Source organism: Phytophthora ramorum, assembly GCF_020800215.1.
Source record: "Phytophthora ramorum isolate Pr-102 chromosome Unknown Phyram_PR-102_s0008, whole genome shotgun sequence".
In the NCBI taxonomy this organism is placed as follows: Eukaryota; Oomycota; class Peronosporomycetes; order Peronosporales; family Peronosporaceae; genus Phytophthora; species Phytophthora ramorum.
Genome location: NW_027150654.1, coordinates 1771913 through 1796764, shown reverse-complemented (window position 1 = coordinate 1796764; position 24852 = coordinate 1771913). Strand labels below are relative to the sequence as shown.

The 24852-nt window shown below is 52.5% G+C and overlaps 10 protein-coding genes across 10 annotated transcripts; 4 read left to right on the top strand and 6 right to left on the bottom strand.

Annotated features, from left to right (window-relative positions):
• Positions 1–366: 366 nt before the first annotated feature.
• On the bottom strand, positions 367–933 carry KRP23_9497 (uncharacterized protein; the record flags this gene model as incomplete). The annotated part of the gene is made up of 1 exon (XM_067895053.1): positions 367–933. The coding sequence occupies one exon, from the start codon at positions 931–933 to the stop codon at positions 367–369; it is 567 nt and encodes a 188-aa protein (XP_067742676.1).
• A 1168-nt stretch (positions 934–2101) lies between these two features.
• KRP23_9496 (uncharacterized protein) lies at positions 2102–2659 on the bottom strand (the record flags this gene model as incomplete). Its single annotated transcript, XM_067895052.1, has 1 exon — positions 2102–2659. One exon carries the CDS (start codon positions 2657–2659, stop codon positions 2102–2104), a length of 558 nt encoding a protein of 185 aa, XP_067742675.1.
• A 381-nt stretch (positions 2660–3040) lies between these two features.
• KRP23_9495 (uncharacterized protein) lies at positions 3041–4720 on the bottom strand (the record flags this gene model as incomplete). Its single annotated transcript, XM_067895051.1, has 4 exons — positions 3041–3069; positions 3148–3212; positions 3286–3322; positions 3487–4720. The coding sequence occupies 4 exons, from the start codon at positions 4718–4720 to the stop codon at positions 3041–3043; spliced, it is 1365 nt and encodes a 454-aa protein (XP_067742674.1).
• A 202-nt stretch (positions 4721–4922) lies between these two features.
• On the bottom strand, positions 4923–5993 carry KRP23_9494 (uncharacterized protein; the record flags this gene model as incomplete). The annotated part of the gene is made up of 5 exons (XM_067895049.1): positions 4923–4968; positions 5081–5122; positions 5199–5456; positions 5566–5622; positions 5764–5993. The coding sequence occupies 5 exons, from the start codon at positions 5991–5993 to the stop codon at positions 4923–4925; spliced, it is 633 nt and encodes a 210-aa protein (XP_067742673.1).
• Positions 5994–6103: 110 nt separating this feature from the next.
• Positions 6104–6361, top strand: KRP23_9493 (uncharacterized protein; the record flags this gene model as incomplete). Its single annotated transcript, XM_067895048.1, has 1 exon — positions 6104–6361. One exon carries the CDS (start codon positions 6104–6106, stop codon positions 6359–6361), a length of 258 nt encoding a protein of 85 aa, XP_067742672.1.
• Positions 6362–8630: 2269 nt separating this feature from the next.
• Positions 8631–9128, bottom strand: KRP23_9492 (uncharacterized protein; the record flags this gene model as incomplete). The annotated part of the gene is made up of 1 exon (XM_067895047.1): positions 8631–9128. One exon carries the CDS (start codon positions 9126–9128, stop codon positions 8631–8633), a length of 498 nt encoding a protein of 165 aa, XP_067742671.1.
• Positions 9129–12671: 3543 nt separating this feature from the next.
• On the top strand, positions 12672–13697 carry KRP23_9491 (L-threonine 3-dehydrogenase, mitochondrial; the record flags this gene model as incomplete). Its single annotated transcript, XM_067895046.1, has 1 exon — positions 12672–13697. One exon carries the CDS (start codon positions 12672–12674, stop codon positions 13695–13697), a length of 1026 nt encoding a protein of 341 aa, XP_067742670.1.
• A 209-nt stretch (positions 13698–13906) lies between these two features.
• Positions 13907–14284, top strand: KRP23_9490 (uncharacterized protein; the record flags this gene model as incomplete). The annotated part of the gene is made up of 2 exons (XM_067895045.1): positions 13907–14113; positions 14192–14284. 2 exons carry the CDS (start codon positions 13907–13909, stop codon positions 14282–14284), a joined length of 300 nt encoding a protein of 99 aa, XP_067742669.1.
• A 552-nt stretch (positions 14285–14836) lies between these two features.
• KRP23_9489 (Actin-related protein 3) lies at positions 14837–16217 on the bottom strand (the record flags this gene model as incomplete). The annotated part of the gene is made up of 2 exons (XM_067895044.1): positions 14837–16049; positions 16174–16217. 2 exons carry the CDS (start codon positions 16215–16217, stop codon positions 14837–14839), a joined length of 1257 nt encoding a protein of 418 aa, XP_067742668.1.
• A 5238-nt stretch (positions 16218–21455) lies between these two features.
• KRP23_9488 (uncharacterized protein) lies at positions 21456–21890 on the top strand (the record flags this gene model as incomplete). The annotated part of the gene is made up of 1 exon (XM_067895900.1): positions 21456–21890. The coding sequence occupies one exon, from the start codon at positions 21456–21458 to the stop codon at positions 21888–21890; it is 435 nt and encodes a 144-aa protein (XP_067742667.1).
• Between the last annotated feature and the right edge of the window lie 2962 nt (positions 21891–24852).

The following is a 24852-nucleotide window of genomic DNA, read 5'->3' as shown; positions in this document are numbered from 1 at the left end:
CCCCGAAAGCGTCTTCAGCGTTCGTCGAGGCATCGGCTGAGATGTGACAAAACGGACGGCTAGTGAATGGCTGCACCGTGGAGGTTCCATCGTACATGTAAATGACGCCACGCGTGAATGGTATTTGTCCGTTAACTTAATGATACGCTACGCTCTTGCCCCATGCAACACCCGCCAGGGGTTCATACTGCCCACCTTCTCTTTCTCACAGCTGCAGCTGTGGCTGCCGTTTGCTGAGTTTGCGGCGTAGCGTCGTCGTAACGCTCTTCCAGCGCTCGCCCAGGCTCCTCCCGCGTCGTTGCACTGGATCGAACACTACCAGCGCGTTGTCTTCGTGGCCTGCGACCTGGCAGTAACTCGAGGCCTTCACCGCTGTCGCCAGCGCCTTCCAGAAGGTTTTCTTTTCATGGCGTGGGCCACCGCCGGCACGAGCTCCTGTTCCTCCTCCACGGGCGGGAACTTGGCCACGGCCGTGGACACGTGACTGTGCCAGCGATAGAAAGCTGGCGTATCTGGCATGCAGAGCTGCACATTTGCAGCCGTTGCAGCGTCTCGAAACTGCAATTGGCGCATGTCTGCGCCCGCGTCCAGCGCCGTGACGCGCATCCGCAGCAACAAACTTCTGGCGGATGCGTCCTCGTAGCGGTAGAGCCACAGCAAATTGCCGCTGAAGACGGCGAAGACGCGCGTCCAGCAGTGCGGTAGCAACACCACGTCCCGTTGCCAGTAGACCCAGTCGCTCAGTGGGCGCTGCAATTGTACGAACATCTGCAGCTCGTCGGTATCCTGCTCCAAGTCCTGGTCGTCCACGGAGTCGCTGCCGCTGGTCATCCACGTGGACCGCAGCGACTCGGAGCGGATACATTTGCGCGGAGAAGAGGCGGGTGGACTGGGCGTGGCCGCGTGCCGTCGACTCAGAGTGGGGAACGCCATGACTTGCGCCCGAGCGAGCCAATTGCGAAATGAAGCACAAGATCACCGCCAACGTGGCTGAGTGGGAGCGAGCGCCTTGTGGGACAGAGCTCAAAGCGATAATCTTCACCTGATAACGGCATGTCCACTTGGGCGCGCGGGGATTGGCTGAAATTGATTTTGACGCACAGGGATTGGTCAATATTTATCAGAGACTATGCGTTTCGGGAGGATGGTTGACGGCGGGGCTGGTCAAGTCCGCTGCCAGGAATTCATCCAGTCCGCCCATAAGTCCAGGCGTTTGTCAGCGTGCGAGCTGCCATAATATATCACGAATGCTGCGATCCGCTGTGCTTGATTCACTTGGGAGACTTTCGAGCGGAGCTGCCGCGATTTGCGCGAGGTTGGTCTCAGTGCCGGGCAGCTCCGGTGCTATCTTGCTTTGGTTGGTCGACTGGCGCTTGCGCTTCAACTTGGCAAGCGGGACACGTTGAACGATGCCATCGCATGGCGATCCCGTTTATCTCAAGTGGTGGAGGTCCAGGGATATTTGCCCGGCCTCGCAGTCTTTCATCGATCGATGCAGCCGAAGGCAGGTCTGTATTGGTGTGGGAATGCTTACGGACTGCCACGGGTGAATGATCGCGGGCTCAACTTGGGCTGGGGGAACGGATAGCGATCACGCACGTTGCATGGCCTTGCACCAGAGCGCAATCGTTCTGGCAATTGTTGTGGACATGCCAGCACTTCGATGAAGACCACACATCGGCAAGAAAGGATCGTGTCATAACGAACAATGGACGCGCTTCAACTCCAGTCAGGAGCTGGTCCTGTTCTGTCAAATACGGAACCAGGAAGTTCACGAAGGCATTCGGTCTCTTACAGGTATCCAAGCACCTAAATCAGCTTGGAGTCTCATGGCTAAAGGTTATCGTGGTCTCTTCAATTTTTTGAGTGTTCAACACCGAGTTGAACACGCGGTACGAACTGGGCAATACATATTTCGGTGGCACTGGTGCTTGGTCCCTGCAGCACGAACGAAAGGTATTACGCTTACTGTCGCAGTGGTCGAGAGCTGACAGTCGTGGATGTCACTCGGATTGGAGGTCGCTCAATATGGTGCAGTCAATTAGAATATATATTGTGCACTTCTATGACATCCTACAGTACGTCGCGTTGGTCAGCGTAGCTAGACAGCCTTCTTGACCCCCTGCTTAAATAATTGATACATCCGCCAGCGTCTTGCAATTTTAGTGACAGCATCCCTGCACCTTGTCCGCCTGGAGACGCGGTAGTAGTCCTCTAATGTGCCTCGGTAGTTGCTCCAGCGCGGGAGGTCGTGCACGCCAAGTCCGCTCGCGCGAAAGAACGCGGAGGTTAATTCAGCAGCGTCGTTCAGTCTCGCCTTCCAACGCGCGAAGGCTGCGTCGTCGTACAAGCAGATGCACAGCTCTTCGCCGCTTGAGTCCTTCACACGCAGAAGCCGAGGTGTGTCCTCCTCCACGCTCGCAACAGCAATCTGCACCAGCAAGCTACGGGGTGCGGACTCCTCCCGCTGGAAAAGCCACAGGAACGCGTTGTCCAGCACAGCGAACACCTTGGTCCAGCAGTTCGGAGATCGATGCGGGTCGCGTTGCCAATACACCCATCCTGTCAACCGCGCCGCTGCCGCCGTCGACTGCTTCAGCTTCAGCTCCAACCTGTCCATTTCATGCGTCTTCAGCTCGCTCGAGGTGTTTGGGCGCATGTCTGCAGTGAAGGTATGGAGCGGTCTATGCAGTAAAGAGCAATTCCAGTAATGGTTGCAGTAGTGGTAACCCATTGACCAGCACTCTCAACTTGAAGTGAGACCATCACTCATCAGTGTCAAGTGAACCGTGGGTAAAATGGGTACATGCGGCCAATGATGCACTCTATGGCAAAAGGCAATCGGTGATGTTGTTGATATCTCTTTTTGTTTTCAAATGTGGTTTTTTCTTCGCTATGGTACGACTGACATTATCAACAACCCCTCGCGTCCGACCTCTTCGTCTCTACGGTCCTCGCCTGTGCGGCAAGCACTGGTGTCTTGCCTTTTGGTGACACGAAAGGTGGCAAAAAAACTATATTCTCTGCATGCGCTTCTCCACTAAATGGTACGTGTGTTGTGATCTGCACCTGGGAGCACCACGACAAGAGCCAACAACGTTAAAACTGAATTCACAGCGCATCAAAGCAGCAGAGCAATAAACTTACCCGTTGAAGACGCTACAGCTCCCTGCATCAGCAGATCTTCCACTGAGGACCCTTTCTCCTTTATACTGTTCGCATCATCGGGTTCGTCAGACAGCGCATTCCGACTACGTCCACGACCGCGGTCACTATTTGACGCACCTCGTGAGGTTCCACTCGGCTGGCCGGAGCTTGTTGGCTGCGACTTTTGCTGGTGTGAGGCTTGGGGATTTGCGGCAGCTGCAATCGCCGCGGCGATCTGCTGCTGCTGCTGCTGCTGCTGAAGTTGTCGGTGCTGAAGCTGTTGCTGTAGTTGCTGCTGCTGTTGCTGGTGGAGCTGTGCTTGCTGCTGCGTCTGCGAACTCTGCGCCATCGGGTAGTATAAAGCCTGCTGCGGGACGATCTGATTGCCGACGAGCTGGTAGCCTGGGATGCCGGTGCTGAACGCGGTATTCACCTGATATTGCTGCTTGATCGAAACGTGCTGCCCTCGCATCTGCTGCATTTGCGCTTCAAGCTGCACTTGCGCAGCGCGAGCTTGTGCATTCGCAATCGCTTGAGCTTGAGCTTGAGCTTGAGCCTGTGCGTGGGCATGAGCTTGCGCATGTGCCTGAGCTTGCGCGTGGGCTTGTGCCGACTGTTGTCGCGACTGAGTCGACGTCATGTGCTGCATGCTCATGCCTTGGGACATCTGCGGCGGGAGCGAGTACGCTCCAGCCAAGTACAAGTTCGGGTCTGCAAACATCGCCGAGGTGGCATTGCTGTTTTGCACTAACAAAGTTGCAGCCTGTTGGCTCGCCGACGTCACGGTCGCTGGTGCTCTGCTCGCTCCGTTAACTGCAGCAGTTAATGCTGAAGACGTGGGCGGGAGTGTCCTCGACATAGAAACAGTTGTCGAGGTAGACGTTCCGGTGCTCGTCGGACTATTAGATGTGGGGGTAGAAGCGGCCGACGTCCGCCGACTTACCGGTACAGAACCCCCTCCACTGACCAATAGTGAGGACGTCGTTCCTGCCCGCCGCATCGTGCGAAACTTGTCCTTAAGTTGCACGTTTGACCTGTCGTTGAACTGCGGCCCGAGCTCCTTGTCTATCAGGATGAGCGACCACACGTTCCGCTGTCCGTTGTACTTCTTGACGCCTTCTAGTAAGGCTCGCTCTTCGGTCGCGGAAAAAGGGCGATATTTGCGGTGGTTTTTGCGGTTTTCGGTGTACGCGGCCAGCTCCGGGCGGGTCTTGATGAGCGTCCGCCACTTGTCCTTGAGGTCAACTCCGCTGCGTCCGTGAAACAAATGTCCCAGATGCGGGTCGCGCAAAATTGAACTCCAGGGGCAACTGTCGTCTGCATACCGTTGTACGCCCAATACGAGCGCTGTGACTTCGTGGGGACAATACTTTCTCCGCTTGCCCTTGACGCGCTCCCCCACGTTTTCGCATGCAAATTCTGGCGAATTGCGCGGGAACGCGTAGCCTCCTCCTGCAGTGGCTCCCCCGGCTGTGGCGGCTGCATTTGCAGCGTTTGTTGCAGCTTGCACTGCAACGGACACGAGGTTGTTCGCTGTTGCACTTTGTCCCAATGTGCCTGAGGCGGCGCCCATCCCGTGCGGGTATTGCAGCGACTGTTGCTGAAGTTGCGCTTGCTGCTGCTGTAGTTGTTGCATGTGCTGTTGCTGCTGAAGCTGCTGCATTTGCTGGAGCTGTTGCAGTTGCAATTGCTGCATTTCCGCCTCTTCCTTTTGCTGTTGCAGGCGCGACACCGTTTGCGGTGCAGCCGCTTGCTGGCCACTCACGGCTACTGTACTAGCCTTTGCTGGCGGCCGCGGCATTGTGCGGATGGGTACCGAGTCTGCAGTTGTACGCAAAGAGGACACGTTAGTTGGCGCGAAGTTGCATCGTTTGCAGCGAAGAGGAAACTCTTTGCGCAAAAAAAATCGCGGCCTGAAGGAGTCGAGACTCACCTCAACACGCTCGTCACTCGCTTGCCCCTTCCCGCGGCGGTTCTGTGTCAGCGCTCGGGTTGTGGGGTCTGCTCGAAGAATGCCGCTCCGTCACCTATACACCGGCGGCGTCCCCTACTCGTTGGTCACTGGCGGTGGTTGCTTTGTGAGCTCGTCCGAACCCTTGCACAAAACTCGAGCGTTGAGACACTGGTCTCTTTCGCTCTCTCCCCCTCTCGCCGTTTCGCGCACACACCAGCCGGTCCTAAAAATAGGTTGTCGTCCTCGACCGCAATCGGTTCTGAGCCACAAACAATTTGCGCCAGCAGCGCAAAGATGGATGTTGCCTTTGACTAGCCAGCCGTAAGCGCCCTTGTCTTCCTTGTCGTCTGAGAGGCTACACGCGCATGTACATGTCAGTTGATGCGACACCTTTCCTGTTGACATGCAAAGGTAGCTTGCAACAAGTTTCCTTTTGCGTAGGTTGCAGGTCGCGACAATATTACCTCTTCGCTGCTGTGTGGGAATTCAAACTGCAGTGGATTGGCGCGCAGTTTGAGGTTCTGCGAAAGGGGGGGACAAGAGTGAATGTCAATTTGGAAATCCCAGCGAAAAAAGCTCGCCCAGCTGGTAGGCACTGTGAACACACGTGTCGATCCCGCAGCATGTTGGCCGTGGTGCAGCGATTGAACGCGCTATCGTACCGGGAGTTGGCGCGGGTTGTCTGCGGGCGGTGGGGTGCAGCCTCCTGTTGCAGTTGCTGGCCCGCTGGGCTGCGCCTTCTGCTACTTGCGCTCGAGTTGAGTTGCCGCGCGCTTGAGCTCCGCCGACCGAGTTCAAATTGTGCGAGGGGAAGGGAAGGGAGAAGCCCCTTAATGGTGGCGCGTCGTACATACAAATAGCTAGTGAACGAGGTGTCATCATTTCGGTACATATGGAGAGAATTGATTGGAGGAGAAAAGGTAGGGAAGGGTGAGGGCCAGGGGAATCCCAGCCGCAAAATACCCCCTTTCAAATCTGCTATCGGATTTAACATCGAGCGAGATGGGGATCCCGACGGTGTCGTTCCTGACGCTGCTGCTTACGGCTGCCGCGGCGCAAACGGCCCAAGACGTTGAAGGGGATGCGGGTGTGACCTTCGCCGAGACGGTGGCGCACTTGGGCGGGCTGCCGGTTCTCGCGGGCGCCGTGCTGCTGCTGGCGGCGGCGTATCTTGTGCTGGTCGAGTGGCTGTTGCCCCGCGGACGAAGGCTGCACCAGCTCAAGCAGCGCCAGATCCAGTCAACGCGGAAACGCGAATGAAAGGCTCGTGGAGCTGCAGTAGGGACAGGGGTGACCACGTGGCAACGAGAGCGCTACAAGTAGCGCAGGATATCAGATCGACTGGAGCTGCTCCACGGGTGTGATATAGCCGAGAAGCAGGTGCAGAAGAGAAGTGTAAGAACTAATAAGGTGGGTTGTTGATTTACGCGTTCTGGGCGAGCACGTTTGGTGTAGCTATGTCTCTCCGAAGCAGGTCGTGGCGGCTGTAGGTAGCAGCCTTGCCTTGCCATTCGCACTTGCAGGTCAACAAGATCTCAACGAGAACGACTCAAGCAATAGAACGAGGGAAGTCTACCAACGTTATATTAATAGTGATGCAGACGTCATGAGCGAGCACCCCGCTGACAACACGCTCGGCAGGATATCCTCATCGCCATGACTATCCACGCGATCACACACGCCCACGCCATCCATCGTGGTGTCGCTCCAGGTCCGTTTTCAACAGCGCGCTCGAGCGGTGCCAATTCAGCATAGCATAAATCACTCCTAAATAACCTAAACTGGACGTGGGGGGGACACGAGTCTACTGGGAAGCGATGCCCGCCTCTGCCCTCGTGTACATGCGTGTTGAAGCGCACAGCACCATGCAGAAAGGCCAGGCCTTCGTGGTCTCTGTTGCATTCGTCTGCAATTCGTCTGCAGGTCCCACTGAATTCCCTCCAGGGCATTTACATCCAATTGTCGTCGACTCAAGCCCGCATTTCAGCCAATCGCAGAACGTTTCCGCGACCTTTCGGCAAACGGGACGTCAATCACGAAGTGACGTTCGTGTACCGCGTCAAGGATGAGAAGCAGTACAGTACCATACGCGTTTATCCGTCTATATAGTCTGCTACTGCTAGCTCCACGCACAATCCATGCGATCCCCAGTTCTTGATGTTCTCGCTGGCCTCCCCGACCACGAAGGCGGGATGTCGTCGTAGTGGCTCAGATCTTTCGCCGATGAATTCACAAGAATGCTCCCGTCGTGATTGAACTCGATCGGGAAGTGGCTGTGGGGGCCCACGCAGTTGTCCTCCCGTGTACAACGCCAGGTGGGCCTTGCCGTATATGTTGCCTTTCGCGGGGGGCGCCCGAGCCACTGCACCGAAGATGCGTCGTTGAACTTGCACAGACTGAAGCATTTGCTCTATTTGCGTTAAATGTACAGAGTTCCATCGAGTCAGCCTTTGCACGTCGTCGTTATACCGCGAGTGACTTCCTCGCGCGTTTCACAGATCATGAACGACAAAACCACGTTGTTCATCGAGTACTTAAGTTCTGCCGCAAGTCGGTGGGAAAGTTGCCAGGCTTGGTCATGATAACCGATGGCACGAGATTCCTATATACATTAGTTCTTACATCCGACTACGTAGTACTTCGAACTACTTCGAAGCGGTAAAATTGAGATCCGAGCTTTGCTGATGATATCATTTGCATTATTAAACAGGCCAATGGGCAGCGACTGTCACTAAATAAACTTGAGGACTTGCACGACGAGATATAGCTCCAGACGCTCCGTCGGCTGGTTGCACCACATCCCTTAACCTGTTCCTATTGCGCATCACTGAAGTGCCCGGGGCTACATCGGAAGGCAACCTCGACTAACGTGGTAGCTCACTGCTTCCTCGATGCAGCACGAAGAAGCTTTTCTGCTCAGTTCTTCGTGGCGACCCATTAACCATTCTGAGTTAGATTCTGTGGTTGGTGTTAATCTGAGAAGAGATGATTGACTGGAATTGGCCGTTGATACGTAGTTTGTCAATATTGAAAACGAAGGCAGCTCGGCGCGGCATCTCCATCAGCGCAACCTCCACGACTTCTCTCAGCCTCGTTGGTCTGAATAATTCGTACGTCTTCATTTTTTCTCCGAAACTAGCACCCCCAAATTTATGAAGAGGGACGACTCGATGTCCTTCAGCAAACGAACAACTGCGAGTTCGCCTTCCACTTTCAAGTTTATGGATGCAGACGAGCATAGCTCACACAATACGCGTTGTATCCTCTTGATAACACCGCGGAAGATCATGTTGGTCACTGCAGCGAAGCAAAATCGTTCTCACTTGTGTGTACCCGACCAGTCCAATGGGTACTAAAATCACTGTGTCAATTGAACTGTGTTGGCCTACTTGTAATGCAGGAGAGCGACAAGGTTGGTTAATAGCAGCATCTAGCCTCAATTTCAAACACCAAGAAGCACAAGGATGCGACAGTCGCTGGGGGATTCATTTGAGGAGCAGGATATGTTGCGCCTACCTTACCAACTATATCACCACGGTGTGGTGTTGTCATTGACTGCTTGGTTCGTCGGTCGGCGGATGTCGGAGAGATACCCATTCAGCCACACATCGTTGTTGGCGTCTCGGCCGTTGAGAATGGTCTTTCCGTACTGGTAGCGATCACACGGATAGCCTCCGCCATTTTTGACGGTGACGTCGTTGCCACGATAGCCCTGGGGCCCGCGGTACATCGCTGGGCAGTCCATGCAGTCGCTCATGGTTTGCACCCCTTCCGTCATTGAGTACTTGCCGTTCGGACAGGGCCCTGAGCACTGACTTGTGGTGAGGCCTGTGCTTGACCCGTAGACGCCAGCAGGACACGGTTTGCAGTCGAGGATGCTCTTGGCGCCGAGTTTGTCGTTGAAGGTTCCTTTCGGACACTTGGCCGTGCAATCCTTGGACAGCAGGCCAGGGCTGTCACCGTACACTCCACGAGGACAAAACTCACACTCGCCTACGGTGATCCCCGCGCCGCTTGGTCGGTACATTCCTCGAGGACAGTCAACAGCGGTAGGCTGCACGCCCAAGTACAAGCGCACTAGACAAAGCACAAGTTGAAGTTAGCATGACAAATTGAGCAACAATCAATTCTCAGCCACATACTCTGAGCAAACTCATGCGGTGGTCCACCAACCCGCAAGTGCTGTGAATACTGTCCAGGGTCAGATATTCCATACCCTTTTGTACGCAACAAGAAAACGGGGTAAGTCAGCAAATCTCAGGTATTCTGAGCCTTGTGTACCTGTACAATCTGCCTACCTACGAACACAACACCAGTCGCCATCGTAGCACATGCAATCGCAAGAATGCGGCGAAAACAAAGCTTCCTTCGGCTCTCGGCGTACATTTCTCCCCAACCGTTGCCAAGTTTGGCGAAACGTGGACTGGTGCGACGTCATATTCGTCGCTCCTTAAAAAAGATTCAAGTACCTCGGTTGTTTTTGTCTGTGTCGTGCTATCCCAAGCGGAACAACAATGGATACAACTCACATCGTGCATTGCAATGACAGTTCACTCCAAAATGGCAAAAGTCACAACAGGTTGCTTCGACAATACTTGATTTCCCATTAATTGACACAGTCGTCTCCTCAGTCACGTTTTCAGTCATGAAGTCTTCAAATACGACTTGCGTCGCCACCAGCCGACTCGCTGGGATGGAGACCGCACTTGTGTTGAGGAAGAAACCACTTGGGCAGAGCCAACGAAGCATCGGATCCCAACATTGGCTTCTCCTCGCAATTGGTCGGAGGAATGCACATCGCGCATTTGAGAGCTTGAACATGCTGCTGTCAGGGCGACAGCAGACAGCGCGGTTGTCAACGCAACGAGCTGCTGATCCAACAAATGATATATGAAAGCGTGATGCAATACTCCCCGACTCTGAACAGCATATGCACGACGCTGACTGCGTCCGGTTTCCCAACACAGTCAAGAATCTCAAGTTGTAGCTGCTCGGCAATATCTCTCAGCCGTGTCTCTAGCTGCCGGCCCATATCGATATCATAAAGATGTCTAGCCCCCAAGTATTTGTCTGTACTGCCCTCGCCCTCTAACGACTTCCGAATCGACAGCAGCAGGCTTTGATCTGAAGCCGGAAAACTTAAGCTGGAGTTGTGTGGTGCTCAATTTGTCTTCATCTCGTCCACAAGACGCCTACAAGTTCGAATACACACATTCCCACCGCAAAGGCGTTCTCTGCAAAGCGTTCGTCACTAGCGTCAACCTCCTTCAGAGCTTCATAGTGTCCAAATCCTGCCGGTTTCGTGATGCCATCAGAAAAAGTTCTTAGTCGCCAAGTTCCTGCCGCGTTCATGAACGTACTGCACTTGAGCCACCTCAAGTAATTTTTGCCACACCAACACAAGCAAGGTATCACAGCTAGTGCTTCTGGCGATTCAGATACTTGTTCAATCAAGACGTAGCAGGAGACGCTAGATTTGAGGGCTGAATTGAGCGCTGGATCGCATTGAGGCACCCGAATGTATGGAGTCTCTGATCCCGACACCAGCGACAGCCTAAGACTCGCTACTTTGTGTGTGAGTATGCGGTGCGCGGCCAGTTGTGCAGCACCAGCACTACAGGCACATCCCGAACGTAACTAAACGCCGAGACTGCAGAGCCGAAGGATGCAAGTGATCCGTTTGCACTTCATGCGTCGGATTTCACCATAATGGGACTTTCAGTCGCTGAGTTGTCTATAATCGATATAGATGACTTCGTACTGTGCTCAGCTCGACGCCAACCCGACAATAAAGATTTCTTGACCAGTGTGAGATGGCCCCCACGGACCAATCCAGCAGGAAGCCTCACGGTCTCTCTAAAACCGTCAGCCTGGTCATCACACGGAGTACTCCCCCCAGCAATCGCTGTTCCCCAGTTGCGTTGCAAGCAGGTTGCGTTATCCGAACATGACAAGTTGCCATGTTGGCAATGCTCCTGCAGCTGCGACTTTAGGCCTTCAGCTGCTGCTCCCTATAGTTCACCACTACAGTCATGTTTAACAGCCACCGCAGTCTCAAAGTACTGCAGATGTTGCTCACGGCCATGTGACCACACGTCAAACCCCCTTGTCACTGTCTGCAGAGCTGCAGAACCGCCCAATTCTTCAATTGAAGCGCCGACTCGATCGTAGAGCTCCAATGCGAATTTTGCCCGTTGTGACACTGGCTCGAACACCCTCGAAACGCGGAGGGTCTCAAGCTAACACAACAATGCCGCATCGACTGCAACAGCTCGATAATGTCGACAATCGCCAATTCGAGACCTAGTCGAGCTGATTCTGATGCTTTGGACTCGACTCACTGTCGCGGCGAAATCCTCGAGAAGCTGGATTCCTCCATATTGAGAATGGTTACATCCAATATGGCTACAGCTGAACTTTTTAGAGTATATATAGATACATATGGCTACACAAAAGGCAACTTCAACAGAGGCCTTACAGGTGACCAGCGACCTTACGGATGACCAGCGACTAAATAGCCAGCCAAACGGGGCAATCAATCGCCATGGCTGGTAGTGAGCACGCGCGTGCAATCTGACCCGAAGGAGGCTGGGACTCGCTTGTTACTATTGTACATGTACCCGAATGTTGGCTCGACAGCGATGGATGTGCGCGCCCAGCCAACCAAGTTGCAGTGCGTCCTGCAACGTCACTGCAAGAGAGGAATAGGTCTGTCGAGGAGGGCTGCCACTCGCGCCTACCGAAGGCGGCATCCTATCATTCCAGGCTCGATGGGAAGTAATCATGCATCACCTCGGACTGATTGGATGCCGGAGGCGAGAGGAGCCGACTCGAAAGGCGCGGAAGGCCTGCAAAGTTTGCAGAGTCCTGCGATCCCGAGGTAAATAACATCAGCTCCGATACTGCAGTGAGTTTCTAATCTCTTGCCACGTGTCCCCCGTGCCGGTGCAGGAGCCCCCTGTTGTGTTTGGCTGGAAATCATTGCACCGAATCTCCAAGGGAAATGGCATTAGCTACACATCGCATTCATGATCCTTCATCTCAGCATACCCTTCCATATCTAGTAACTATGGTGATTCGAATAGAACTAAATAATTCCTGTCATAAAACAAGATCCCGATGTATCCGCACCTGTTGATTACTACCGGTTTTGGCGGGGTCCGGCGGTTCTCTTGCTGCTGCTTGGGGTTGAGATGGCTCAGCGCATATTCCTGTGGCGACAAAGCCGGCACATAAAACCTGTCATATCAAATATTATAAAATACAACCACCATCCGATTTATCGGTTTATACAAACCTCAAATACAGCAACAACACATACAAATACCAAGCACGCTTTGTCATCAAATACTTCCCTATATCACTGTTGACGGGGTTTTCGTAATCGGGTAAAACAAAATTGAGATCAGGCTGGCCGTCTACAGATAGATGAACGCATCCTCTTTACCCGCTTCAACGGACGCGAATGACGTTTGACTACCAGAGACTCTGCACTGCGGACTTCCTTGCTGCCAACGCTGCCATTTCTCCATCTTCCAGCCCCCGCGCAGCCCTCCGTCTCCGTCCCAAGATGATCTCGGCCACTCGCCTGCAACACGCCGTTCGTCCATCCACGCGGGCCTTCTCCCAAGCCGCCAACCGCGTCCTCGTGACGGGCGGCACGGGTCAGATCGGCATGGAGCTCGTGCCCTACATGCGCGAGCTCTTCGGCTCCGACGCCATCGTCAATTCGGACATCAAGGCGCCCTCGGGCCCGCGTGACAGCCGCTTCGTCTACTGCGACGTGCAGGACCGCGACTCGATGGCGCGCATCGTGGCGGAGCAGGGCGTGGACACGATCGTGCACATGGCGTCGCTGCTGTCGGCCGTGGGCGAGGCCAACCCGAGTCTGGCGCTGGCGGTCAACACGCGCGGCATCCAGAACGTGCTGGAGCTGGCCAAGCAGTACCAGCTGCGGGTATTTGCACCCTCCACCATTGCAGTCTTCGGGCCTTCTACGCCGCAGGACGAGACGCCCGACACGACCATCATGCGCCCCACGACCATGTACGGACTCACCAAGGTGCACGTGGAGCTGCTGGGCGAGTACTACCACAACAAATTTGGCGTGGACTTCCGCTCGGTGCGGTACCCGGGCGTGATCTCGTCCGAGGCGCTGCCTGGCGGAGGCACCACGGACTACGCCGTCGAGATCTTCTACGACGCACTCAAGCACGGCAAGTACACGTGCTTCCTCGAGCCGGACGCCAAGCTGCCCATGATGTACATGCCCGACTGCCTCAAGGCCACGCTGGGGCTTATCAACGCACCCAACGACTGCTTGACGCAGCGCACGTACAACATCACGGCCGTGTCCTTCACACCCGAGGAGATGGTGGCGTCCATCCAGAAGGTCATGCCGAGCTTCCAGTGCGATTACAAGCCCGACTTCCGCCAGCAGATCGCCGAGACGTGGCCGCGCTCGCTGGATGACAGCATCGCCCGGAGGGATTGGGGCTGGCAGCACGACTTTGACCTGGACAGCATGGTTGAGGACATGCTCGTCAAGCTCGACGCCAAGCTCTCCAAGCCCGAAGCTGTCGAGGAGACAGCGTAAGATAGCTCAATAGATAACACGCTCCTCGGAATATATGACAGTGAAACACGACGCGGCCCGCGTGGCAGCAGCTTGGTCAGCAGTTGCATCCTCGCTCGCTACCTAAAGTGACGCTTCCCGGCGGCCTCAGCTTGATGCAGGAATGAGATCTCGCCCAGCTCGACGCAAGGAATCCATTTGTCAAAGAGACGTCGATCGAGCTGAGTGCAATGGCGACCAGCAGCAAGGCGTCGGTGGCTTTCATCATGAACAGCTCCGAGAATGTCCCCGTTCCTGATCAAGAGGTATCGACCCCCGCTGCAAGGTCAAGACAAGCACGATCTCCAGCGACCGAAGAGAAGCGCAGAGCTCGAGAGTGCAAGGTCGACGGCTGCGAGAACTACATCATCAACAAGAGGCTGTGCTTTCGGCACGGGGTAAGTACGTCTCGACAACCGGGTGTGTTTCTGTTCCTGGCATGACCGGCGTGTCGTCTGCTGTGACTCCTCGTCCAGGGCGGCAAGAAATGCGCAGCTGAAGGCTGTCGATCAAGTGCCAAGCATGCGGGCTTGTGCTGGAAACACGGTAAGATAACCACCAGGCTTTGAACTACTGCACATGTTCAAGGAACTCCTTGTCGTAGGTGGCTGGGTGAAGTGTCTGACGGAGGGCTGCGATCGGCGAGGCAAGTCGCGCGGTCTCTGTTGGTCCCATGGAGGCGGCACCAAGTGCTCCCAAAGTGACTGCGCGAAGGTTGCCATCTCGAACAGCTTGTGCTGGGCCCACGGAGGCGGCAAACGCTGCATGCACTTGGGCTGCAAGAAGGCTGCGTACGAGCGCAACAACAACTACTGCACCCTGCACCACGGGAAGCAAGATCAGGACACCCAGACAGCAAACGTTTGACGTGGAAGCCAGGATCTAGAAGACATGCATGGCAATACATAAGCGGCACCTGCGTGTTGAAGCCGAGCACGTGAATGTACCACCAACGCCAGACTTACCACGACCTGTTGAGTGCTTGTATTTCTTGACTTGCTGGGTTTCTCACGTTACTCGTCTACGTCCTCCGTGTATTCACTCGTACAGGACGACGAACGCGCCTACTTCCTTGTCGCGCGCGCTGCTTCTGCTGAGCCGTTGATCAGTAGATGCTGCGCTTACATGGTGGTGTTGAACACCGGGTTGTGGCGCGCGATGCGCGGGCCTTCCTCATCGTACTGGGCCTTCGTGTGGCAAACACGGTAAAACTCGGGAGTGGCTGCAACCATACTGCCGCCGAACCAGACCGCGAAACGCTGCATGCGGTGCGACAGCACGTTCACCTCGAGGGCCTCGGCATGGGCCTGCTGGAACGTCGAGTGTCTGGCCAGGTTGGCTGCCTGTCGGTCGTCCGCGAGGCGCTTGATATCACGCTGCAGACGCCGTCCAAAATCCTTGAACATGGTGCTTCCTCCCGACAGCACGATGTTCTTGTATAGCCCGCGGCGGGTATCAATGGGGCACTTCAAGATGGCTTCATCCACGACATTCGGCAGGGGCGTCGTGAAGTCCGTCGAGAAAATCTCCGGGTTGAAGAAAATCTCGGGCGCCAGGAAGCGTTCGTAGCCCACGTCGATCTCCCACGGCTGCTTGGTGCGCGAGTGCAGGTCCGAGTACTTGAGGAAGTACTTGTCCGGCTTAGCGTCGTACTTTTTAAACTCCTTGACGAGGTCCGAGCACACATAGCTGTGCATTTCCTTGACGCGCTTGGCCACGTCGAGCGACTCCTCGGGGGGTACGGCCTCTCCTCGGTCGCGCAGCATCCTCTGGATAAAGTGGGTTACGTCACGTCCCGCCAACGGGATATGGCGGATGCAGCTGCCAATGACGTACCCGTCCGAGACTGGGATGACGTGGGTTACGCCGTCGCCCGAGTCAATGACCGTACCCGTGAGCGTGCGCTGGCTTGGGTCCTTGATCTTGGGCCATGATGCATACAGCGCCAGCACGGCCTGCACGGCGATGTACAGACCGGGCACGTTGAAGGTCTCGAACATGATCTCGGCCGTGGCCTCGCGGTTCTCGGGCGGGTTGAGCGGAGGCTCCGTGAGCAGCATGTAGTGCTCCTCTGGCTCGCAGCGCATGTGCTGGAAGAGGCAGCGCTGCCAGAGCTTCTCCATGTTGTCCCAGTTCTGGATGATGCCCTGCGCGATGGGGTAGTGCACCTGGTGCGTGGACGCGTGGGCCAGCGCGTCCTTGCCGATGTAAAAGTCCAAGTCGTCGATGCCCTGGCGACTGCGCACGGTGCTCGAGTCGCTGCCGCCCACGGCAATCGTGGACGGGATGATGTAACTCGGCTCAGCGTTGCCGGCGTACCCCATCTTGGTGTACCTTGTCGAGAATAATGGTTGACAGGTCAAAAGCGTCAATAATTGTTTGTTGACACGCGAGTGCGGAATGGATTATACTGCAACTTTGACAGAAAGAGGAGGGAAGGGGGATGCAGGGAACGTACCCCGTGCCATTGTCGATCACCACCGTGGGCTTGAACGACGCCATCGCTGCCAGGAACGAGCTGAGGACCGAGAGGATTCTCTTGCTGCTTTACTGATTATGGAGCTGCCTCCCTTTCCTGCTTCACGTTGTCGCAGCTTTGACACATCATGTTTACACCACGTGGTGTGGTCCAATTCAATCTGCGAGAAACCGACCTGGGTCACGAAGCATAAAATGCCAATTAGCGGCAACTTGAGATCTCGGTCGCCTGATGAAGAGGAAGTTGAGTACGACTGGAGACCTCAATGGGATCAAGACTTGGGTGGTGAGATCAAGAATTCGAGAGGTGGGCGCGAAATTGGTCAAGGTCTGATTGTGCGCCAATAAGCCTCGTTCCCATGAGGTGCTAGGGCTTGTTGAAACTTTGGAGACGCTGAAACGAGATGACGCGAAGCTTACCGCACAATCCGACTCAGAGGAGAAGATACTACAATCGAGATGCTGCCGTGGAGAGGGTTGCGGGGTGGATAGTTTTGTTGCACCTTGGTACGATGACTTGGTGGCGTTGACACAATGGGAACCGCGAAGAGCACACAAGAACACGACGGTCCTGCCCTACAAAGAAGCACGCAAAGCTTTCATTCCTGCTCACAAGGTTACTTTCAGCCCTTCGTGGGTGTCGGACGCCGAAATTAGTACGTCTAGAGAGTTTTCAAGCTCGTTGGTTATGGGTAGTTGGCTTGACACCGCGGTGGCTATACATCTCGCTGATAAACGGGTTGCCTGCGCCAGAGCAGGAAATCACGGAGGATTTCGAGCTTCAGGTATCTTGATGGTTCTGACTCAACCACTCGAACGTGCTGAAGCTCTTCAGAGGCTGTGATGATACACAGCATGAAATCGACGTGTCAAAACCTCCCGCCGCAGTAAATCTGGACGACGCAGAATTCGCTTTTTTTCGTGTGCGAATATGCGCGAGATGGAAGACTTCCACGAATTTCTTTAGGAAGATCAGCAGCGAGGCACGCCAGATACAACGCGGAGGCATCTGTCTTAGACCAAATTGTACGTGGCAGCACTTGGTCTCAAGTATCTTCATTGGCGTGGCATCGTGCACGGCAGACTGCGCTCTCGAGAAATCCTGATTCGCAACGACGGCGAAGCCAATCTCATCATGTCCGGCCGGAAGTACTACCCAAGTTCTCTGAGAAATCGTCAATGTAAATCTTCGCCGACCATGGAAGTTGACGTCTTCTGACTGGGTATGTGCATTTTAGACCATGGCGATGCGAGCGCTGTGGAAGTCGCTCGCTGAATGCAAAGTGTGTACTGAAATGGCATTGACCTCGATCACGAGGTGTTTTTACTGATCAACAGTGGAGTCTACTGCATCAAATATGCGACTGAGATCCTCACTAATGCCTCGATATTTCATCCGTAGTGCTTCAACTCGAAGCTCTGATGGAAGAAGCTGTGAGGGTTCCACCACCATTACCAGGCGAACCGAATGCGATACCATAACTGCTTTGTATTGTGCAGTCCATGATTGAAGCCATTATCGACTTCAAGGCGATGAACGAGCATACGTACGCTCCAATTGTCGACGTTTACACCAAACGCTGCGTCGACGCCTCGTTTTGGAGCAGAATTTTGATGGACGTAAGTGTTTAACCGCGCGAGTGGTCGGTTCAAGCTGCGGAGCTTCGCTTGGCCAATGCTAGGAAACTAAACGAAAGTGTCCGCAAAGAAGGAAGGCGTTTGAATCAATGATTTGTGCTCCTACTGAGTTGAAAGGAGACTTTCATTCAACACTGGTCCCTGTTTCGCCATCTTCGACTTTATCGTCGGAGGAACGACGTCGGGTCGAAGAAAATCTGGCTTAAGTGTTGACAATTTCACGTTTGCTTTGTGGTGACAGCCAAAAGCCTGTAGGTGTCCACACAATGCTCTGCGTGAGTCAAACAAAGCTGGTACGAGCAGTCTACCGCTTGCACCTCTGCTCTTGACTTCAACACCAGCTCTTCAAACCACGCAAACTCCAGAATTACATTACTGGAAAGACATTTGGGAAGAACATCGTCGGTAGCAAGTAATTCGTGCAGGGCGACGAGGAGGGACATAACTTGAACGTGATCATGACCACGATCATATTTGCGGTCATTCGGTCAGGACGCCGATGTCACCGGGAAGTCACCTTCGGTCCCAGCGGTCAAGGATCTGCTACCTGGGTGGTTCTTTCTACCTGAATATGTACTAGTGAGGCCTTTGGTCGCGGCGCGTTTGCAAAGGTGCATAAAGCTATTTGGCTGGACTCGGATGGCGTCATCAAAAGCGATATCGTGGACGGCGATCCCACCGACGAGACGTTCCAACGAGAAGCAGCGATCTGGTACTCACTCAACAATCCTTACATTGTGAATCTCTTTGGGGCTTGCCGCTTGGGAACGAATCATGTTGTGTGTGTGAAAATGCTGGTTTGGGAGATCTCGGCAGATAGGATCGGCGTCGTCGGGCCAGAAAAGATAATAATGAAATGGATGTACGCGAGGCCTGGCGTTAACTTTTCGAAACTGCTCTTGGACTGCAGTACATGTATTTGCACGAGCGTGCCATCATTCACCAAGTTCTCAAGTGCGACAACATTCTTGTGAAATGACGGGCGAGCCAAACTTGCCAACTTTGGGCTCAACAGCACTGCGATTCGTCTTTATCCACGCAAATCTACAGGAAAGATCAGTGCTCCACTTGGCGCGGTGCGTTGGAACTGCTCATAGCAGCACAACCTGACAAGTGGGAGAACGCTCCCCCGAATGAAGCCGATTTCTTCGCGTTAGGGATGTGCATCGTGCAGGCTGTGAGTGGAGAGTTCCTGGATTGTGTCGTTTAAAGTGATAACACATATGAGCGCATTTGACCCGCACATGCGGCCATCGACCGGAATGTGATCAAGGCGTTGGGGATTATCGTCAGTAGTGAGGCACTCGAAAATACAATTATCAAGTGATTCTACACAGAAGCAAATTGATGAGGGGGAGAACAGCAGTTCGTGCTTCCCAAACGAGCGATTTGTTTTGTGCAGGCATGAAACTCAATCTCGAGTATATCGTCGATCAGCTCTATACGAACACTTAGATATACTGTATAGTTTCGAGTGGGGTAACTATAGCATGAAGTGCGTTCTTGATACTGAATGAAGTGCTACGGTTGATGATGCAGTGTAAAAGCACCAACAGAAGATAAATAGTCCGATCCATTCTTCTCTTCCACAACTGGCAAATAGGTTATTGTTTGTGATCGAAATTCAATAATTCTTCAGGTGTGGAACGTGATATGCTTTCACGAGTTTCTTCAAAACGTGAAAAATGATATCCGAATAAGTAGACCCAATATCTCGTACGAGCGTTGAGAATTGATTTCTTCGGACAACAAAACTCACGGGATGAAACGGACCTAAGAAGTATTCGAAGTGGTAGAAGGAAGTGGTGGACCTGGTAATTTCAAAATACGATGCGTCTCGCCCAGCCCCTTAGTCTATATATGCACCCCTGCAGGTTTTCGTTTTCAGTGAGGCATGTTGATGTCACTTAGCTAAGCTAACGACTTCCTATGCCCGTCTTAACTACCGTCCTTACGCCGATTGCTAGCCAATTCACCCCAGCAGTAGTAACTACATGCACTCCAGCCGATTAAAATTGATATCGAAAGTTAACTGCAGCACTCGTTTTGACATCGTAGCACTTTAACAAGATAGGACTCCATCGTTTTCTCAAATCGAATAAACAGTTTTAATGTTCACCGGCCCTTGATGATCTAGAAACTTTTGCCGTGCATGCAGCGCTCCATCAACCGCTTGGCATATGCGCAGTGCCCGATCTCCTTGCGCTCCGTGGGCACACACTGTAGATTGCTGCAGTGGCTTCTCGTACAGCGCTCCGCTGGTGCAGTAGAGATATTCGGCGTACAGCAGTTGCGGTGCTGACAATATCCCGCTTTACAATGTGTTTCATCAGCCAATATAACAACCAGTTTTGGTTGTACAGAGAGGTTGCGAAACCCGCATTGCTATCAGCACTGTTTCCTTAATAATCTAGCTGAGACGGTGGTGGCGTTAGACAGGTCTCATTGGTTCTTGAAGCTGAAACCCGAGCATGAAGATACGGTAGCAATTGTTTAGCATTGAAGGAAGGACACACATACTAAGACGTTTGCGAACATCACGTACAATTCATTAGTGTACAGTAAAAAGCAATGGCAAACTTGACTGCGGATTGTGTACATGTACCCATGCATATATAAAAGTCAGTTCCAAATCAAATCCCGTAATCTCAGCACCCTACTGAAGTTGTGCACAGTGGTCCGCCTACAATACTCCGATTTGCAACATCGGGCACGCGCTCAATGATGCCACCGTCACGTCATGCAGTGATACCGTTGCTTTTATTTTTGGTTCTTCTCTCAGTATTGTTTGTACCTTGACACATGCAATATCCACTAATAGTAGACTACATGTAAATCGCATTTACAGGTAATGTTCTCAGCAAACTCATCCTAAACAGACCAGTTCGCTACTAACATTTCTAGGGAGTAAACTATTTACAGTTAAAACGTAGCCATACATTATCAGCACTCAATGATTTTAGCCCGTGGACATCAGCGAGGCTGGGTACCATCACAGCTTTCCAGTCCAGGGAACAAGTACGATAATATTAGGGAGAGTCTAGCAAGATGTTTCAATAACAGGGAATGTTTACATTGGATCAACCCCAGTGACCATTTTTAGTTTTGTGTTCTGCCGAAAATGAAGGGGTAAATACGACGTGGTCTCAATCGTGAGGTGAGGGTGTGTACGTTTATGTATTCTCCACTCTACGAGCAACGAGGCACTCCTCGATTTGTAGTGTCGAATATTTCTTTCGCCTTATCACTTTTGAGATTTTTATTGACATATTGGGATGTGCTGTAGCCCAAACAAAAGAGTCGTTGCACTTTTACCCATAGCAGTTTCGTTTTAAACAGATACACACCATTGAATTTAGCATATAAAGTGAGCGATCACTTACAGAACCGCCGAGATCTGTCTGGGATTTTTTTGTTCTAGGATCAGGTCTTTGCACCTCCTTCGGAGGTTCAACCGATCTTTTCCTCACTTGCGGACAGAGCTTATTTGAACATGTGTTGTCTGGCTAGAAGGTAAGTTTGCCTGCTCGCGAAGTCCATTATAATACCAGAGAGTCCACTCGTCAATTTGCGTTCACGATCTCGGGTCAGAAGAGCTTTGTACCGATACGACCAAGAGCACTCATGCGTCTACACTACCTTCTATTCGCAACAGTGATTGGCCTCCTTGCAAATGCCAACTCGTTGTCTGCATCATCGGACACGAAGATGGTTAGCCCAGATTCATCATCTGATATTGACCCTTCGAGCGCTGCGCACAGCCACGAAAGCGGGAAGGGGTTTCTGCGAGCTCACAAGACGGCCAAAGCAGATAATGACGACTCCAGCAGCGGCGAAGAGAGGGGATGGAAGGAAGCTGCGGATAAAGTGACGGCGGCAGCTCGATTAGCTAAGGCTAAGGCTCAATTTCCGTTCTGGTATCTGATGGGGAAGAAACCACTCAAGCTAAAGGAAGAATTAAAGCTCGCGGGGGTGTATCCGCTAATCGGTAAGAAGAACTGGCCGATTCTTAAGAGCTACATGAAGTACTACGACGCGCGCCACATTAACTACCCGTAGACGTCAAGCTGGCTTGCGATTGTGCTACCGAGGCTAGCGTCAACTCTATCTAGGCAAAGCGACTTTGTAGCTTCGGAATTAGGGAATGAATGAACATTCACTTTGGTCGTCAGTTCTGTACTGGGCGTTGATTTAGCAGCGTGCAGAACTACAGGGTACGTAAATTATATACCCTGATTTTACTACAAAGTAAATGGGAACGCCGTAACTTCATGAACGTGCTTCTTCGAAGTACATGCTCCCTAAGGTTTCCAACGTTCTCTCCTCGTGACCTACGTGGGCCGGAGAAAGTAGTTCTCCAACATATAAATCGTCAGCTTCGTAAGACCTCGTCGATGATGGTTCGTTAGTTTACTTATTCAGATTCATGAGTTTTAGAAACCCTTGTGGCCTTACCTATCACATTCTCCTCCATACATCTGTTCCACAACAGAAGTATTTTTGATTTTCCTGTCTACAACATCGCTGGCTTGTCAGTTACTGTGACGGGGCACACAGCACCTTGCACAGAGGAAGTGCTAGAGAGCGTAAGCTCTCGGTGAACAACAAGTTCACGGTTCCCGGCCAAAGGGAACCGACTACGACTTAGTAGGTTTAAAGACTGAATATATTTTATAGGTGAGCCAAGCTTGATCCTTACAAACTCTAAGTCAACTATAGTAAAAGCTAAACAAGTGCCCAATGGTTGACTCACTACTACGTATCATGGACACTAAAGAGGGACATCCCGTCACTCATTATGTAACATGGGTACACGTCGGTGTACCCCGTTACGACACGTACGTTGTAAATGTAAATCTTCGCCGACCCTGGAAGCTGACATCTTCGGACTGTGTATGTGCTATAGACTTCGCTTGTCAAATTAAAAATACTGATCTCATGTTAGGCTTATCGATTCCTTCTTCCTAACGGTATTTTTTTTGGTCCCTTTCGCAGGTTTGTCCAGCTCTCGAACAACGGCGTATCCTTCCTGCTGTTCACAATTTACTTGTTTATCACATATATGCGTTTTAGATGCCATGACGATGCGAACTTTGTGGAAGCCATACAGTAATCTACGTGAATAAGCAACGGGTATACAACTTATATCCTCCTAAATTTTATATAATGCGAACAGCAATCAGACAAAAGAAGATGGGAAAGATACTGACGTAATAAAATTCAACACCAATGAACGGGCCTAATTGAAGCAAATTTGAATGTTGACACCTTGTTGGCGATCTTCACGCGCTGCTGCCTTCATATCTTCTTTTACGCTCATACACGCAAGCACCCACGCAAGTATCCGCCCCGCGCCATGTCCAAGACACAGAACAAGCGTCTTCGTCTCACCTGGAGCGAGATCATCGGGATCATCGAGAACGCCAAACTCTCCCCCTGTATGTCGTACACGGAGGTGGCTATGTGGGCTGTGAGGGAGTACAGTCTGCCAGCTTCCCCGGACAATTCTACAATCGGACGCATACTCAAATCATTCAGGGTTGATAAACAAAGCAAGCGTGAACTATTTGCTCAATACTTTTGCTTAATTAAATCAATACATAAGCTTCTTGCGCGTCGCTGATCGTTTCGCAATCATCTTATACACCCTCTCAACCAATATATATCAGGCGTTGCCTATTCAGGCAGATTACTGTACTATGAATGCTAATTTTGTGGTGCAATGAAAACGGGAGCAGTACTGCCGCCCTGTCCCCGCGGTGTTTTTACTGATGAACTGTGCAGACTACTGCGTTAATATATGCGACTGATGCCCTCACTAACGCCTCGATATTCCATCTGCAGTGCATCAACTCGAAGCTCTGATGGAAGAAGCTGTGAGGGTTCCACCACCACTGAGGCACCGAATTCTTGCTGTCAAAATTGAAACTATTGTGACTACACAGTATAGTTTCTACACTGTCGGAAATATGTGGAAGCCTATGACAGACCAGTGTTCGGTCTCACCAAGTGCCTGCACACTGGTGGGCTGTGTTGATGGACTACCCTTTACTGTCATTGAGCACTTGTAACCTGGTCGTTCGCCGGAGGATTTGAGGCGAGGCGGGTGAACGCCTTTATCGTCCAGGGTGTATTGATTTATAACTCCTTCCGGAAGATAACTTTCAAATAGATCCAAAAGGAAAACCACTTCCGGATCACTCAATATACAGTCCTATCACACAGCAGTCTATTCGATCAAATTCCGGGGGGTGACTACTAACAACCTCCTGAAACGGCAATTATTATGAAATGGGGGGTCTAGAGGACACACTCCCAACTGAAATATGAAATAGGACAGATCACGTACGAATGCGCGTCACTCGGTCACCGCCTAATTTGGTCTTGAGCCTTTCGGAGAGTTCCACGGCGGTCTTCGCGATCACGACGCGTCCAAACACAGGCTGGGTAAACCCGGGTCTCCGGAAAGCACGGCGGCTTGTCCGGCGTTATCCCAGCGTGCTTCCAGACCAACTGATAAGGGTCCTGGAAAACACTTGGCAAAACGAACTCTCTGTTATTTTTAGTCTCTGCTAGAAGTCTTCTGTCAAGGTCTCTGCTGGAAGTCTTCCACATGCACATTTGTCTTGGTTTCACTATAGGGTTCTTTGGCGTAATCAGCATCCGGGAGGCTGACACATCCTGGTCGCAAGCCGGCTCTTCGTGCATAACATATCCGGCTGGTCGTCTTGGTCGGTCGCTAATATCTTGGGCTTTGTATACTGGAAAATGGGAAAGGTCTTGGTGGGTACAAATCAGGAGCGTCTGGTCGGGCTCCGCACCCAGACCATCTGGGTCATCTGCGAGTCACATCAGGAAGGAACTTTCAGAAGGCACACGTGACTTCCGGAAGTAACTCGACATTGGGAGGACTTCTGGAAGTCACTTGGTCTCAGTATGCTGTGGGAACTTGTACCAGTTCTCCGTTCATCCTCGTTCTTCCCTGTCGCGCGCACTTCTGGACCAATCATCACTGCGAGTG